A 14,557-nucleotide genomic window follows, 5' to 3' on the forward strand; every position below is an offset into this window, starting at 1 on the left:
CCTTTGGCTCGTTCGGTATCACTGTCAGTTTTCAGTTTTGGGTTTTTTTAGTACTAAAAGTAATGTGACTTTGATTGAATCATTAACTAAAAATAGTCATAGTTATAGTAATCATATTGATTTTGAAAACTGACAACAAAAAACTGGAAACTACTTTTTGTGGTTTTCATATTTTGGTTTTTAGTTTTGTAAAAAACCGAAAACTGAAAACAAAAAACAATACCGAAAAGGGGATAAATATAGACAACATGCAAAGTTTATGTTCTATAAGGTGTATTTTGGAACGATACTGAAAACAAATTCTTAGGTTCACTTGGGTGTACTTAAAATGCAAAGTTTATGTTCTATAAGGTGTATTTTGGAACGTAACGTTTTAAAAGGAACACGAGACTCTAAAAACTTCTCGATGTATAATAGACTTGTCACTTGTACATTCATTTGCTCTATTTGATGAGGGTACATTCATTTGCTTCTTGTTTTTCAAGAAAAGGGGATAAATATAGACAACATATCAATAATTGTTAAAATGCCATCTATATCTGTATTCAATGGATAACTAAGATGTCAATTCTATCTTCTTTTGTGGCTCCACTTCAATTCTTTACATGTTTAAATTGATAGTTAAATTGCAGGTAATTATGCCACCAAAGATTTTCCTGTATAAAAGAATAAAATTTATTTCTATAATCAGGAAGAAATTACCCCCAAAAACAATGGACAACCAAGATATCCATTTCAGATTTGATGTAATGAACAATAAAATGCTTCTCTTGGGAAGATATCTAAGAAATTTTACAAGAACTTGGAAAGTTATGCATACCTAGTAACCAGTGAGAATGCTCTATGTTTCTAATTACCTCTTTAACTCTTGCCAAGTGCTGCTCCCGCGTAGAATCAATCAAAACAATAAGATCACCATGTAAAGCGGTCCAGTCGATCTTTCTCGTGAATATTTCTTGAAAATCTATACATCTTATGTTTCCTCCACAAGCGTCTTAAAGAGCAAAGTCACCAATTACGAGTTAAGAATAACAACTCCGCCAACCACATAAGTTTCCCCGGTCAATCATACTTCTGTAGGAACTGTGTCAGATAACACAAAAATCCACCATAAGATGTAATTCAATTTTGTTTTACAGTTGATGACATGATGTTATAGTAGATAGGAAAAGCAAACAAACAAACAAACCAGAACAAATGCACAAGAATTACACGCTCTCAACTTCACCGTTCATGTGATATGCATCTCAAACATGAAAACAAAACTACATATGAATATGCGGTGTATGCCACAACTGAACTGTTTACGTTCACAACTATCTTGGCCCACATTAGAAGCAGAAAACAAGGCATAAAATATACAACTCCAAAGCTGATACAGTGACTGGCCTAAACCTGAGGCAACAACACTTTTTGGCCAATATAGATTGAACACAACTTAAATAACAACAAAACCAAAGTCATTCCCAAAAAGGATCGGGTCAGCTGCATGAACCAAGGATCTATTTCCCGTGGTAATCAACAAAGATCCTCTTCCCCTGTTCGCTTCGAACTAGTCCTACATACTTTGCAAACCCACTTTCTTCATGTCATTCTTAACTCTCTATCCAAAAGACAACTTTGGCCTCCCTCGGCTTCTTTTGAATCTCCACTATCTCAACCCTCCACCTTCCTTGGTGGTGCATCCTCTAATATCAAATTCTCAAACTAACGCAGCCAATTCTCCTTTATCTTCAATATCCGTAACTCACACTTTCTTCAAAATATTATCATCCTACTTCTATCCCTCGAGGTGTTTCCTAGCAGCTACAACTTTCCTCCAAATATCTAAATTCCTGCTTCTACCCCACAAGGTGTTTCCTGTCTGAACGTGGAGTCACCATGGGCAATAAAAGATGAAAAAAGTACAAAGAAAAATATATATTTTCCCCTAGGCCCTAGCCTGAGAAAAATGAAATCATTGCATAGTGGCTCGAAAAAATCAGATAACTTGTTTTGCAATTGCACCATCTCTTTCATCTCCACGTTGATATGTCTACCCTTTTCGTTTTTTTATGATTGGCAAAGTTCCAATTACCTTCTAGATTAAGTGACACTGACACGTCTTGCCTTTTTTTCCAGCAGCTATTCTTTTAAGTTCCACCGAGTCATACATTTGATGCACGTGTTTTGGAATGTTCCACTCTAACTTCATACAGCTCTACCCCCACTAAAACACACTAGCTTCATTCAATGTCTGTCTAAACGTAACAATCATCTACATCCTAAATGAGATCTAAAACAAAGTGTGAAGCATATTATAATCCAAGAAGCGGACCAGATTATATGACACGGTAATCCACGAAAAAATCAAGACCAGAGGAACATATCCATGTCCACAGATGTACCAAACTAACCGGAGACCAAACAGGACCGTTACCACCTGAAACCCCAACAATTTAGAAAGTGAAATCCTACAAAAACCAGTCTGCAGCTGCCACTTCTAGTAAAGTAGGAACCACTGCAAAACCGTCTTAGACCAATGGAGTAATGGACCTCCAAGTGTGGATACACAACTCCTGACTGACCTTGTAACATCAGTGCTATTAGGAGGAAACAAAGAACTCGAACAAACAGCAAATCATTAGGACCTAGAATAACATATGAGAATATGAGATCCTTCTTCAAAGTTCAAACCTGCACTTAAACTACATGGACAATATGAGATATGTCCTACCACGAGGTATGTACATGTCAAGATGGATACAACACCAACATTGACGAGCAGAAGAAAAAGGTTCAAACTACAATCTCATTCTGATCATTAAAAGAGTAATATATCTCCGAGCAAACAACAATGCTATGTCTCAGAGTAAACAACAACGCCACAATCATCAACCATTTGCAGAAGGCATGCAACAAAAGGTGAGTTATCCAGGTTAAAGGTTTTTAACTAGCAAATCAAGGTTCTCCAGCATCCAAATTCAGAAGAAAAAAAAAGTTCAGACCATGCAAATCAAGATTTTTAAAATTAACTGCAAATATTACGCAACATTAAGTTATTTTCCAGACGTAAAACACAGCATTAAACTATTGATATTAAATTGCTTGTCGTAATACTATGAATTGAAGTTTGAAGACAAAAGTAGTCAGTTGGAGTTTCTCATCTCATATCCCATTATTGGCATATTCTAGAAAGAGTAATAAAAGAACTAGAAAGTTCAAAACTAAAAACACGTATTGAACCAGCCATTAAAAATAGACGAGAGTATTAACAAGAATATGGAGAATAAAAGAAAAGTTTTTGATTACTTAAAAGAAGCATTTTGTAACAATAAAATAAAAATCAAGGAATAGAAAAGCCAGCTGCTTACTTGGACGAAAACGAGAAGTAATAGGAATATCTTGAAGTTCACGTTTTATGCACAAATATTCACCAAGCAATGCCATAATTGCAAGTCCAGCAATATTAACAACCCACCATGTAAACGACGAAGGCCATCCACCATACACAACACAAATGAAGAGATGGATGATGTAGATTGTTGCAGAAAAATCTAAGCACCTTTTTGCCCTCTCAACCAGATAAAGCAGGTAACCAGCTCTGGTCAAAGATAAAATGCCACAATTTAGACCTCTTATTGAATAACTCAACCATTTCCAGCTTAGAACAACTTGATATGCACACAAAAAAAAAAGACAAACCAGAAAAGTAAGTACTGTGAAATATCCTATGCAAGCCAACAAAAGATATGTAATTATGCAAGAGGTACACATGCCTAACAGGAAAAAGAGAATGAAAACCTAGTATAATCACTGTAATGGCATCTGGTGATTCAACCATCTGCTAATTATATTTGATGGCTTGATGCTTCAATGTGCCCCCCTAAAACCTCATTGAACTCTGTTCCAGTTCAGAAATACCATTGCAGTACAAACCCATTCCTTGTAGGTTTGTTCATGTGTTACAATCTAGTACCCACATTATAGTCCATGCCACAGAAAAGGCAAACCAAAAAGAGAAAAAAATAGTAAAGTAGACAGCGAACATATGAAACAGTACAAATCCCCAGGCAAGGAGTTATGTTGCTTGAGAACTTTAGACTACTCACTTCTAGATCCCCCATATTCACCCTTTTGTTCTACCAATCCCTCTATAATTAATAAGAATGTCACTAACCTATGTTTATAGTGGTTTATACCCAATAAATATTAAGATAACTGGTATTTTATAGTGATCGTGTGAAATTTCCATTTACAGGTATTCAGAAGAATCTGAAGTATATCATTTCAGAAGAATTTGTTCAGTTTACTTGCAAATTGCAACAAAGCCCTCCAGCAAGGGGGGTCGGGGAGTCACTCGATATCTTAAAGAATAAATCCTGAATAAGATTATAAATAAACATACGAGAAGGCGCCAGCAGCTTTCATCCAAATGAAATCCTGCGTAACCATAATCTCCACAAAAGATATGCGGCTAAAAAACAGTAGCTATCTAAGTATGGCTTAATTTTCTTCCAGTCAGCTTCTCTCACATTCTAAAGCCCTCCAGCGAGGGGGGGTGAGAGAGGCACTCAATATCTTAAAGAATAAATCCTGAATAAGATAATAAATAAACATATGAGAAGGCACCGGCAGCTTTCATCCAGATGATAGCCGGCATAACCATAATCTCCACAAAAGATATGCGGCTAAAAAACAGTAGCTATCTAAGTATGGCTTAATTTTCTTCCAGTCAGCTTCTCTCAACATTCTTTATTTCCCCAGATCTTAGAAATCTAACACTTCTGGTACAAGGCTCTAACAGTTCACTATGAAACTCAGATTCCCAACAGTCTCTTTTTTTGTGCTAGCATAAAGGAGAGGCGGAGGGGGTTAGCTATTGAATTGTGCCACAGGCAAAGAAAAAATGATCTCAAAAGTGAAGCAGGTGAAAGTTTCAGCATTCCTGCCATCTGCATACCAACAAATGAAAAGCAGATCATACTTGCAAAGAATTTAGTTTTCAGTAAATCAGTACCAGTCCCCCAACTAAAACACAACAGTAGAGTACGTTTCAGAATATCTCCTTTACTACCTTCCTTCATGTAAACTACATAAGCATAGGGAATTTAATGAAACCATACTAACTCTAATACCTATCCATGTGTTCATCACAACCAAAATGCCAACTTTGTGTTATAAAAAGATCTTTAGATACTTCCACTTAATCTAGTTCTTAAGAATACAATAGAAGGGTGTGGACTTAATATCGAGTACAGCCGTACAGGGGCAAATACTTGTGGTTAACACCATGATTTTATTTTTAGCCTTTCGCTACAAGTTTCACCTTATATAGTTCAGTAATTTAAGACCTCCCCTCTGCTTACAAAGATCATCTAGTACACTCCCCTCCCTTCAAATGAAAGTTACGGAATCACCAAAATCTCCCATTAAAGAGATCCTTCCAACTTGTATACACGAAACGACTCCACAGCCCTCTACGACAACTCTTTCATACCAAAGTTAGATGTCACATCCTCTTTAATTCCCCATTGCAGTGTTGTCATGCAATTGTCTAGTTCCATTATAATTGTACAAACAATTTGGTGCACGAATGGAGTTGTGGGATTTTAACATCTTATCAAGAGAGTAGCATAGTTCAAAACTTCAAATACAACTGAAAACAAGTTATTTGTAGCACCAATTTAAAATAAGGAACACTGTTAAAAATACATTGTTCTGAGTGGGCACAAAACTAGGACAATAAACTTTGAAAAGGTTTACATCCTTTATAAAGATTTCTATGAATGAGGCAACTCCTTGCTCATAAACATGTCGGAAAGATACACTATGAAGACCCTTACACTCTTAAACAATCCCTCTAAAAATATGATTTGCCAAATTAATTTATTCAATCATTGTTTTAATAAGATTTCCCAAATTAAATCTTAAGCTTCAAGTCATAGAGAACTTTAGGTACAGTCCTTAATTAACGATAATATGTGAAAAGGATAACATTATCAGACATTCAGACTAATTACAACTGCAAAATATAAACTCCCCCTCCAATAATATGTATCTCACACTACCAAAACCATTTTCTACCCTTCTATTTATTTACAAACTAACATCCACCATCTGCTAGCAGAGACTGGGGAGATGACATATTCCTACTGAATCTCTAAAAGAGGACTAAACCGAGTCTTAGGCTATCCTTTAACCAAAACGAAACTCAAGCAATACTGTGACCAAATACGAACCTAACTCCCTATCAAACGACAATATGTTCACTTTTGTAACACAATATTGTGAAGAAAATTCAACAAACTCCAACAAAAGCTTTTCCAAACCAACTTGCAAATAATTATAGACTATTCTTTGAACATCATACACTGCATCATTCATCATTATATGCAATTGCAACACCTAAAAAGTGCCTACCTCCACGAATTTTTTTACGTCCATGTAGTCGTACTAAAATAATAAAAACAAGTTAGTAATCAGCTTAGCATTGGTTCTTATGTGCAACTGCATCCAATGGAAATATAAGTAGGTCATCCTAATCTTTAGTGGAGCAATCCCTTAAACAAACTAACACAGTAGAAATAGAGTTCATACACTCATTTCATCCATCCATTTTCTACTAGCATCCAATACCTTCAATAATACTTCTTATTGCCACTCTAAGAACAAACTAGCAACAGAGGAGTCCAGGCCGAAACTTCCATGTCAATAATAGTCTCCAACATCCTCCTCCCATAAAGACCTTTTAATCATTCCTACTTTCTCTTGGTACCCACAATTTTTTTTCCAAAGTGATCGACAACTATTCTCATCTTTAAACTGTTGACCGTGTAACGGGTAATTTGATGATAATTGGTATTGCTCCCAAACTACTCATCAAGAAAAATGATCTTCTTACAAAAAACATCAAGTACATGTCCTTAATGTCCTAAATTTAACAGTCCCCTAAATTTGTAACAGTCTCCTAAATTTAACAACAGCCTTAACTCCATCACATTCCAATTACTTACTTGTAAGAGTAAACCAATCTGATCCCTACACTTACTTGAACTGAGTCTTGAAGCTAAGATACAAAATTCAACTTTCAGAATCGGCACACTTCTTCAAAGAACTATGTCACTAGGACTCACTACCATGTAATCAATAATCACCAACATGAAGCATCATCACAAATCTAGGTCAAATGGCTAAATCAGGTTAGAAACATTGTTCGTAGAACAGAAAGCACCCTCATCACACATTCACACCGGCACAAAACAACTAAATCAATCAACAAAATTACCAAATACATTAACATTACCAACATTACGCATCATCATTGCTAGATCCCTCATTGGTTCAAACTAGATCAGAATTCTCATAATAAACAAGCTCAACCTAACAATAAAAACTCACCAAACTAAAAACCCCCAATATAGAAGTAAACATTGAAAAATAGGAGAGGGAAAACAGGCTTACCCAGCAAGGGAAGTAAGGAGAAAGGAAGCAATGACGCACCAACCGGTGACGGTTGAAGCGGTGACCGCGGCGTAATCGAAGAAGTAGAAGAGGCTCATTCTGGAGACCCTGGTGCCAACTAAAAGGGCAAACACTAATCCCAGTGTTACGTAATACAAACATTGCAAGCACACAATTTGGCCGACGATGAGCCATGGATCCCACACCACCGCCCCATAGAACATGGCTCGCTTCTCTCTCTCACTCTCTCTCTTGCTGAATTCCGATCACCACTGAAACTCGCCTGAATTTCGATTCCTGAATTTTCGAGGGTGATTAGGGTTTTATAAACCCACAAAATCAGGTTCGCCTGAATTTTGGTTCCAATTTTTCAAAAAAACGAGCGAAATTTGGGTTCTATAAACACGTGAAATCAAATTGGGATCATTTGATTGATGAATCTGAAGTGAAATAATCGATCAGTTTTATGAGTGAAGGATGAATCATCAAAGAATTCTTCAGTGTTGAAATAGTTGATCGGATATTAGAATTGTGATGATTTTAGGGTTTCGGAGTTGGGTGTGGAGTGGGAAACGTAAAGGGGAGGAGAGATTAGTGAGACGTGATTCTTCACACAGATGAGAGGAACAGTTCTTTTGTTTTGCTTGTTTTAGTACGTTTTTACCTTTTTCTAAACCTGAATTGTTTTGCGTTCAAATTGGATGCAAGTTTTTTTTTGAGTATTGAAAAAATTATTACAAACTTGAACAAAATATTATAAACTCCCAAAACGTAATAGGTAAGGAATAGAAAGGGATGTAGAGAGTATATTTTTACTCTATTAATCTTGTATAGTTATTGTTTGTATCAATATCTAGTATTTAAAAAAGATAACCATCTCTATTTTAAAGACACGTAACAACAACGTTATAAAGACATGTGGCGGGCACATGAGCATCACCCATCTTCCCTGTTACCTTCTCGTGAGCATTCAATTGTTCCTCTCTAATTAAACCTTCAGTTCAAACTTCATTCAATCTCGATTCAATTACACTTTTAATTCAATCCTTTAATATACTCTCATTAACTCTATCGTTATAATTTAATTCCCACTTATGGAGGCTTAACACCTTCGTTAATGGAATCAAAAGAAAGCAATAAGCGTTATTGCACGTGCAAACTATCAATCTACGATTACGATCAAATCCAATATATTTACAAACAACACAAACTACTAAAATATCTTGCACAACCATATCAAATTGTAATAGAATGTGTGACAGTGTGGGTTAGGCGGTGGAAAATCAGGAGATGAATAACAATTATCAGATGATTTTACAGATGAATTGTTATAGAATGTGAGAGTTCAGGCGGTAGAATGTGAGAAATGAAAATAATTTGTTGTTTACAGTGGTGAGGAAGAACAATGAACAGAGAGTGATCGGATAGAGCACGAAAGTGAGTGGAGGGGTTACTCTAATTTTCTAGAGGTTTTTTTGTGTTTCACTTTTTTGTAATTTGTTTTTATAGTAAGGGATCCTCCTTTTCTTTTTCTTAATAGCAACGTTTGATGTTTCACACTTCACAATAATTCATAGATTTAACCAATAATATCTTAGAGTTGGAGGTACAATACAAATTAGCTATTAGTATGCATTAATTCAAATGAGGTATCGGTCTAATGGTAAAGACGGAGGGAATTTGCACGATAATTCCCAGGTTTATTTCTCCTCCTCCAATTGTAATTTGTATTGTCTTTGTGCTCATGACACACCCTAAAGAAAAACACAAGGTCTTGCGTGCACAAGTTGTACAATAAATTTATTGTGCACCAACATAACTTTAATCCAATTTTCTCTAACTTTTACTCAGTTTTCTCCAACTTTTATACTATTAAAAAAAAAATTAATAGATAAACATTTTAAAGCGTTAAGTGATTAATTTTATACATTATTAGTGATTTTGAATAAATATTTTTATTACTAAATAGTAGATAACTTTTACATATATAATGGTGACTTTTAAGCATTTTACGTCAACTTTAACTTCGGTGTACAATATTTATCGTACACCTCATGTAAATAAGAATTAATTTCGTTGCTCGATCTTCTTATTTATTGTTTTAAATATTACTACCTATTAATTTAATGTAACTTTTACCAGTTATGCACAAGACGTCTCCAATATTGTAAGTTTGTAACTTTTCAACACTCCCTATAATAATGCTTAGTATAACCTTACTTTCTTACAAGAATTCACATTTTCCTTACTACTAGCCCGTTCGTTAAACATGCCACAAAACTAGTTTTTTGTAAATAATTAGGACAAAAAAATTAGGAAATTTTAATGAATTGTGTCGTATTTAGTTCACCTTGTTTAAGACGGAGTTCCTTAATTGTGGCGTTTCTTTTTGTGACTTTTTTGCTAATATCTTGTCAAGTAGAGCTCTTCCCAACAAGGTTATCAAAATCGTGATTCTACTGTGAATCGGAAAGAACTTTTAGAATAGAATCGAAACTCGAACAAGTAGAATCAAGATTCGTAAAATTCTACAAACAAGTATAATCAATATTTTATTCTCAACTGATATTTGAAGTGCTTATAGTATAGGGAAAACTTAATACTTGAAATATTTAGTTGTTTAATACGGAGTAGCAGCTCCGGTCCTGACAATTTAAGGGCCCTAGGAAAAATTGAAGAAAAGGGCCCCCTAATAAGAAAAAGACCAATAAATAATTACCAATCAACATAATACTACAAAGTAATAAACTTAGAGTAATAAATCAATTAATCTATTAATCAACATAGTACTATATAATAATACCAAGTAATAAATCAAATAATCAAATATTCAAAGAACAATAACACTTGTAAATGGAAAATTCCGACAGAACTTCCCAACATAAAATCTTCAAAATACAATTGGACAACTATGATTCTAAATCTGTTACAAAGTATATGAATAGAATAACTAAAAGTTAAGAATAATCTATAATCTATATTATACTAAAAGAGAGGAAATCAATGTGGTGATGACAAATGTCACTCATTGATTGGCCTCTCTTATAGATATAAAAATAATATCAAAATAAAATAAAATACTTGATTCTATAATTATTTTGTTAAAATTTACCTCCAAAATATATTTGATTCTCTTTTGCTCAAAATAAAAAAAAAAGATTTCATTCTATACATACGGAATATTTTTTAGAAAATATTTCTTTTCTATATTTGGCAACAAATATAACCCATATAAGATTATCTTTTTATAAAAACTTAATACATGCATTATACCGGGTACGTAGTATGATTTTTATAAATTTCAAGAGTAGTCTACTTATTTGTATTTCGTACTTACATAATTCAAACACAAATAAATTAGAAAATCAATCAAATATGCATAAGAGTGTATAAATTGCAATAGTACTCTATAATATTTTAAAAGCTAAATGCGATAATTATAAAAAGCCATCTATACTACTATTCTATACGTAGTATATTTAGAAACTAAATGAGAAAATTATAACCGTCATCGATTGTACTATTTAAAACGTACTATATTTAACAACTAAATTCTATAATTATCATCACCATCAATAGTAATATTTTACTACTTTAAGAAAATTATGCAACTTCTTTAAACATGAGCAAAACTTGTGTAATCTAATATCTACTACATTACTATGTAATTCCTAAATTTTTTAGATGCAACTATTTAGTATTACTATCGAAGTGAAGGATTGATGAAAACTTTATGGTTGACACAAGTGGTGAATGAGAATGAAAATAATTTTATCCATGTATTTTTTCTTTGTTTTGATTGTTTTAATAAACAAGACACCGAAAGAGAAATAACAAACTTATCCATCATTAATTTTAATTTAGGAATATCTATATTTTGATAATTGTCTACTACTACCTCCGTTCCTAAAAGTTCTTTACGCTTTCCGTTTTAGTCCGTTCCTGAAAGTTCTTTACACTTCTACTTTATTCCATTTTTACTCTTATTTGGCCCACCATAACTTACCCACTCACAATACTTTAATATTAGTTTCCACTCACTCACATTGGTGGACAATTTATAGCCACTCATTTTCCATTTGTTACCCCACCATCACATGTTCACCAAAATTCCTTAATTACCGTGCAAATAGTAACCGTAAAGATCATTTAGGAACGGAGATAGTATATTTCATATATATTTGTATTTAAATTATAAACCATGCATCGCACGGGTACTATACTAGTAATAAACTAAATGCAAGTATCTGACAATACAACATCAAAATTCACAAATAATCGGTGCTTCAACTTCTAGATTAGAATTGAAATTAAAAGAATGGTAATTGATTAATTATTTAATTGGAAATTAAAAGAAACACATTTGAAAATTTGAAATTAAAAGAAAAAAAACGAAAAGAACCAGGAAGCCCGGAATTCAGAAATGTGATTACTTCGGCCTCCACGTCCCGTCGCCGCCTTTAGTCTCAGTGTCGTGCCGCCGCCTTCAGCCTCAGAGTCGAGCCGCCGCCTTCAGTCTCAGAGTCGAGCCGCCGCCTTCAGCCTCTGTGTCCCACTGCCGCGAGAGTGGAGTAGACGAATAATAATTGATATAGAACAATAAAAAATAAAAATAAAATAAAAAAGAGGGAAGAAGGACTGATGATTGATGATTCGTTGCCATTGTTTTAATTAGAGAGCTTGAAACTAGGGGATTGAAGAAGAAGGTAAATCAATTCATTGATTTCATTTATTATTTTAGCTGTTGAAAATCGTTTACTTTCCAATTTAGAAAAGGAAGAACATTGAGAAGAGGAATGTAAATGGTTGCCTAGATTAATTGTCTTCCCGTAATTTTAGCATTGGGAAATCAGAAATGATAATTGATGGTGGTGTGGTCTTTGACTCTTGATCTTTCTGTTTCTTTTTCCTTTCTCATTATCTCTATTGTTGATTTACAAGAACAGTGTAACTTTTTTTTTTTTCTTTTTTGGCCCCTTTTTTGCTTTGGCCCTGGGCGGTGGCACTCCCCGCCTACCCCTCGGGCCGGGCCTGCGGAATAGTTAAATAGATTGACAATAATTAACAATATTTTTTTATTAATTACTTTCTCGGTATGATTCAAATTTACGAGGTTTTCGCTAGTCGAAAAAAAAATGCAAAATTATGTAGAATCGTAAATCGAATCGTAAAATCGTAATTCTACGGCTTGAATCGCGATTTTAATAACCATGCTTCCCAAGGCTCGACATTTGCTCGATGATGCGACTTGCCCTTGTTGGGGAATGGAGGACAAAACGACATCTCATGCCATGCATAACGAGTATACTCATAACCACTGTTGGAAATAATGCAAAGAAAGAATTTTACCATTTGTGAAAATGTCCCACATTGATAGAAATTAAAAGTATGGTTTTCAAGGGAAGTATTTAAAGTAAAGGGGATTGTCCCACATGGGAAGAAAATGAACTCTTCCTTTTGTTTAAATATAGGGAAGAAATGTTTATACTTTGAAGTGCTTCCCCTAGTGGTTTGGGCTAGAAAGGGAAACCCCACACGTGCACTGCTGTCGCTCTTCCGGCCGGTTCGTGGCACGTGCGCGGTGTGGTGGGCCTCCTTTTTGGGCCATGTCGTAACTGACGGTCCAGTTATTATGAGACAGTTCAGTTACGTAGCCCATTCCGTAACGGTCGCATTTATTCCGTTCCTTGATTTTCGCTTCCGTTTTAATTCCCAAATCAATTCTGATTTTCAGGTTAATTGCATGATCAATTCTGATTGGCAGTTACAAGTGTTTAATTGCCCAGTTTAATTCTAATTTCGGTTACAAAACCTTGCTTGCTTTATAATCAGTTTTTGGGGGATCAATTTGGAATACACCGAAAAACTCCAATTCTCTTCTCCTATTCTTCTGAGCATATTATGAGTTCCTAGTTCGTTTTATTCGAGTGCACGTTAAAACGAATTGCTGTGTAAAATCTTGGGGGGCAACGCCTATTACGATTGCACCATAGTCGGGGCGAATTTTGCTTCTAAGACAGTGTTTCAATAACACGTCACAGCTTTATATACATCAAATATTCGGCCCACATTTCATTCACATTTTCGGATTTTACAGTATTCTTTCCTACAACCATTACGTAGAAATCAAAATCTAAGTTAACTATGAGCTAGAAAATCTACCCTAGCTAAGGCTTGTTTGGTTCAACTAAGTTTGACTAAAATTAACTTATCTTGACTTAATTTTGATGAAAATAAATTATTTATATTTTAAGTTGTCTGGAAATAAATAAAAATTGTTGAACTGATCTGAACTTGTACGAAATATAATTTACATGAGCTTATTTTTGCCTAAACAAGTCGAATAAGGGAAAAGAAACATAAATAACCAAACTACCAAATATTTTTGGTACAATTTATTACAATTAGTTTTATGTGAAAACAAAAATAGTTGCACCATGAATTCAGACATCCGCAATACTGCAATTATTTCCATTTCCCCTATTTTTTATTACAAACTTAAGGTAGTATTAACAATCAGACCGGAAATATCAACAATCTGACCGCATAGCGCAGTGGATTAGCGCGTTTGACTTCGGATCAAAAGGTCGTGGGTTCGACTCCCACTGTGGTCGTTGTTTTTTTTTTTCCAAACTACACCTTTTTTAGATGGAATTGTAAGCCTGTAATAATTGACTCAATTAGTAAAGTTCTTTTCACACCACACTTTTTTTTTTTAGAGAGAATTGTTAAATACTTCGTACTTTTGTAGTAGTACACTTAGCAAGTCTAGTTACAAACAAATACACATTACTCAAAATTTAACATAGAACACCTCAAGGGAAAGTGAAAAACAAAAGTGGGTAAAGGACTAGACAAACGAGGCTTAATAAACAACAAATTGAATCATGTCAACGGGATTTGTTTGGTACAACATTAGTAAAGGAAAGAAAGGGAAAAGAAAGGAAATTTCTTTTTCGTTGTTTGGTTTGATGGAAGGAAGTGGAAAAAAAAAAAAATTATTTGACAGCTTTTAGTTTTTTCTCTCCTCCCGAATTCCCCAACTTTTAGAAGGAAATTTAGGAGGAAAGTAAATGGAAGATTTATTAATGATGTTTTCCTTTCATTTTCCTTT

At 34.3% G+C, this 14,557-nt stretch overlaps 1 protein-coding gene and 1 non-coding gene across 2 annotated transcripts; one reads left to right on the forward strand and one right to left on the reverse strand.

Moving 5' to 3' along the window:
- Window positions 1-659: 659 nt before the first annotated feature.
- Window positions 660-8,104, reverse strand: LOC110787772 (uncharacterized). The gene is made up of 3 exons (XM_021992417.2): window positions 7,444-8,104; window positions 3,354-3,583; window positions 660-1,083 (listed from the first exon to the last, which is right to left on the reverse strand). The coding sequence occupies exons 1-3, from the start codon at window positions 7,665-7,667 to the stop codon at window positions 1,067-1,069; spliced, it is 471 nt and encodes a 156-aa protein (XP_021848109.1). The 5' UTR covers window positions 7,668-8,104; the 3' UTR covers window positions 660-1,066.
- Window positions 8,105-13,983: 5,879 nt separating this feature from the next.
- On the forward strand, window positions 13,984-14,057 carry TRNAR-UCG (transfer RNA arginine (anticodon UCG)). Its single transcript has one exon. It is a non-coding gene; the product is annotated as a tRNA-Arg (tRNA).
- The last annotated feature ends 500 nt before the right edge of the window (window positions 14,058-14,557 follow it).

Source organism: Spinacia oleracea, chromosome 4 (assembly GCF_020520425.1).
Source record: "Spinacia oleracea cultivar Varoflay chromosome 4, BTI_SOV_V1, whole genome shotgun sequence".
Taxonomy (NCBI): Eukaryota; Viridiplantae; Streptophyta; class Magnoliopsida; order Caryophyllales; family Amaranthaceae; genus Spinacia; species Spinacia oleracea.